Here is a 1611-nt window from a genome sequence, read left to right as displayed (position 1 = left end):
ATATATATATAGGCGCTAAGGATCGCAGGACCGGGGCCTGAGACGCCTAAAGAACTAGGATTCAGGACATAGATACTAGCTCTGCAGATAGCGGCCTCGCATCTTTCCTGAAACCTTCGTATACGGAATACACACACAGACATACGGCATAGTACTAGTATGAACTATCTACAGCTGCAATACGCTGCGAGCAATGCAATGAACCTCACTATACAGCGATGGTATTCATTGTGACTAAGCAGAGTATATGTATGCCACCTCACCACACAGCCAGCCACACAAACACTGGCCGATAATCAACCTCATCACACAGGAAAGGCTATGACAAATCACAGGGGTTCGATATCAGTTATAAAGTGTGGTCAGAAGGAGTGAAGCTGCTGGAAAGTATCACTACCGGTGTCAGCAACAATGCTACCTGACTATCTCTAACGTTCCAATCCAAAGCAATGCGTAGATGAGCACGATGGCCGCACCAGACTTGTTACTGCGACCGCCCAGGAAACAGCTCCTAGGGTTCTGTTCGGTACACTTGGTAATGAGACCTGTAATAGTGATGACAGTGAATATAGTCAAGCGGATAGTACAGAACTCCCAGGGAAAGGGAAGACAGATAAATTATGAACGCACGCTCTATCTGATGTCTGCAGCTATAACATGCCTCGGAGTTGCCCAGCATTGTTCAAATTCCATCGCACAGCGATATGTAATAATAATAATAATAATAATATAAAAATATATAACAATATATAACAATATAAAACAATATATATATATATATATATTTATGTTCATAAATCCATCGCACACCAATCAAAAGGACAGATTCTAGCAGCGACGTACCAGTCAGTGCTCCATGCAGCAGCATAACAAACACCATCAAAGTCCCAAACCACCGATGGTACTTGACACAATCTTGCAGGGTAACTCCCAGCAGCACCGTCACTGGGGAGAATCTTGGTACAGTTGCCGTGAAGAGACCAACGATCATGGCCGTAGCCTGCACGCATAAGGAAGTTAAACCGGGATTAGAAGACAGGCCAAGCAGAGGAATCAGAATTGGAAATGGGACCGTGCTGAGAAATCAGGATCAGGATTGGGGGGTTTATACGGCTAACCAGTTCGCAGAAGCGAAATGAGGTGTGCCTCAGTACTGTCCGATAAGAACCGACCAGAAACCTAAAGCGACAAGAAACCTAAAGTAACCAGATAACTACAGAGAAAATCCGGCGCATACCGTTCCATATCTGTGATGGGAGCCTAGATACATCATAGCAACGCACAAAGCAACTACAGACAACAGCTCAATGGTGTTGATGTCGGGTAGGAGTTGCTCTATGAGAGTTGGCAGGGGAAACGGTGCTTGGATGCGACGCAATGCCCATTGATGTCTACTTGCAAGGTATATTCTGGGTGTAGAGATAGAGGAGAGAGAATGTACTAATCAGCACGGATCCAGTGGCGGACATTTTTATACACAGACATACAGACAGGTGTATATGTACATACACACATACATGTATACATATATATGTAATATGAACGTTTATAAATATATATATATATATTTATATATATATATATAGTTATATATATATCGTTCATATATAT

The 1611-nt window shown here is 42.8% G+C and overlaps 1 protein-coding gene across 1 annotated transcript; it reads right to left on the bottom strand.

Moving 5' to 3' along the window:
* Positions 1-414: 414 nt before the first annotated feature.
* SARC_15711 (hypothetical protein) lies at positions 415-1411 on the bottom strand (the record flags this gene model as incomplete). The annotated part of the gene is made up of 3 exons (XM_014290174.1): positions 415-545; positions 844-1000; positions 1238-1411. Coding segments are annotated over 3 exons (462 nt in total), but the record flags the coding sequence as incomplete, so codon positions are not given.
* Between the last annotated feature and the right edge of the window lie 200 nt (positions 1412-1611).

The sequence above is a fragment of the Sphaeroforma arctica genome (genome assembly GCF_001186125.1).
Source record: "Sphaeroforma arctica JP610 unplaced genomic scaffold supercont1.6601, whole genome shotgun sequence".
Lineage (NCBI taxonomy): Eukaryota > Ichthyosporea > Ichthyophonida > Sphaeroforma > Sphaeroforma arctica.
The sequence above is the reverse complement of the archived record's forward strand: the minus strand, read 5'-3'. Positions and strand labels throughout refer to the sequence as shown.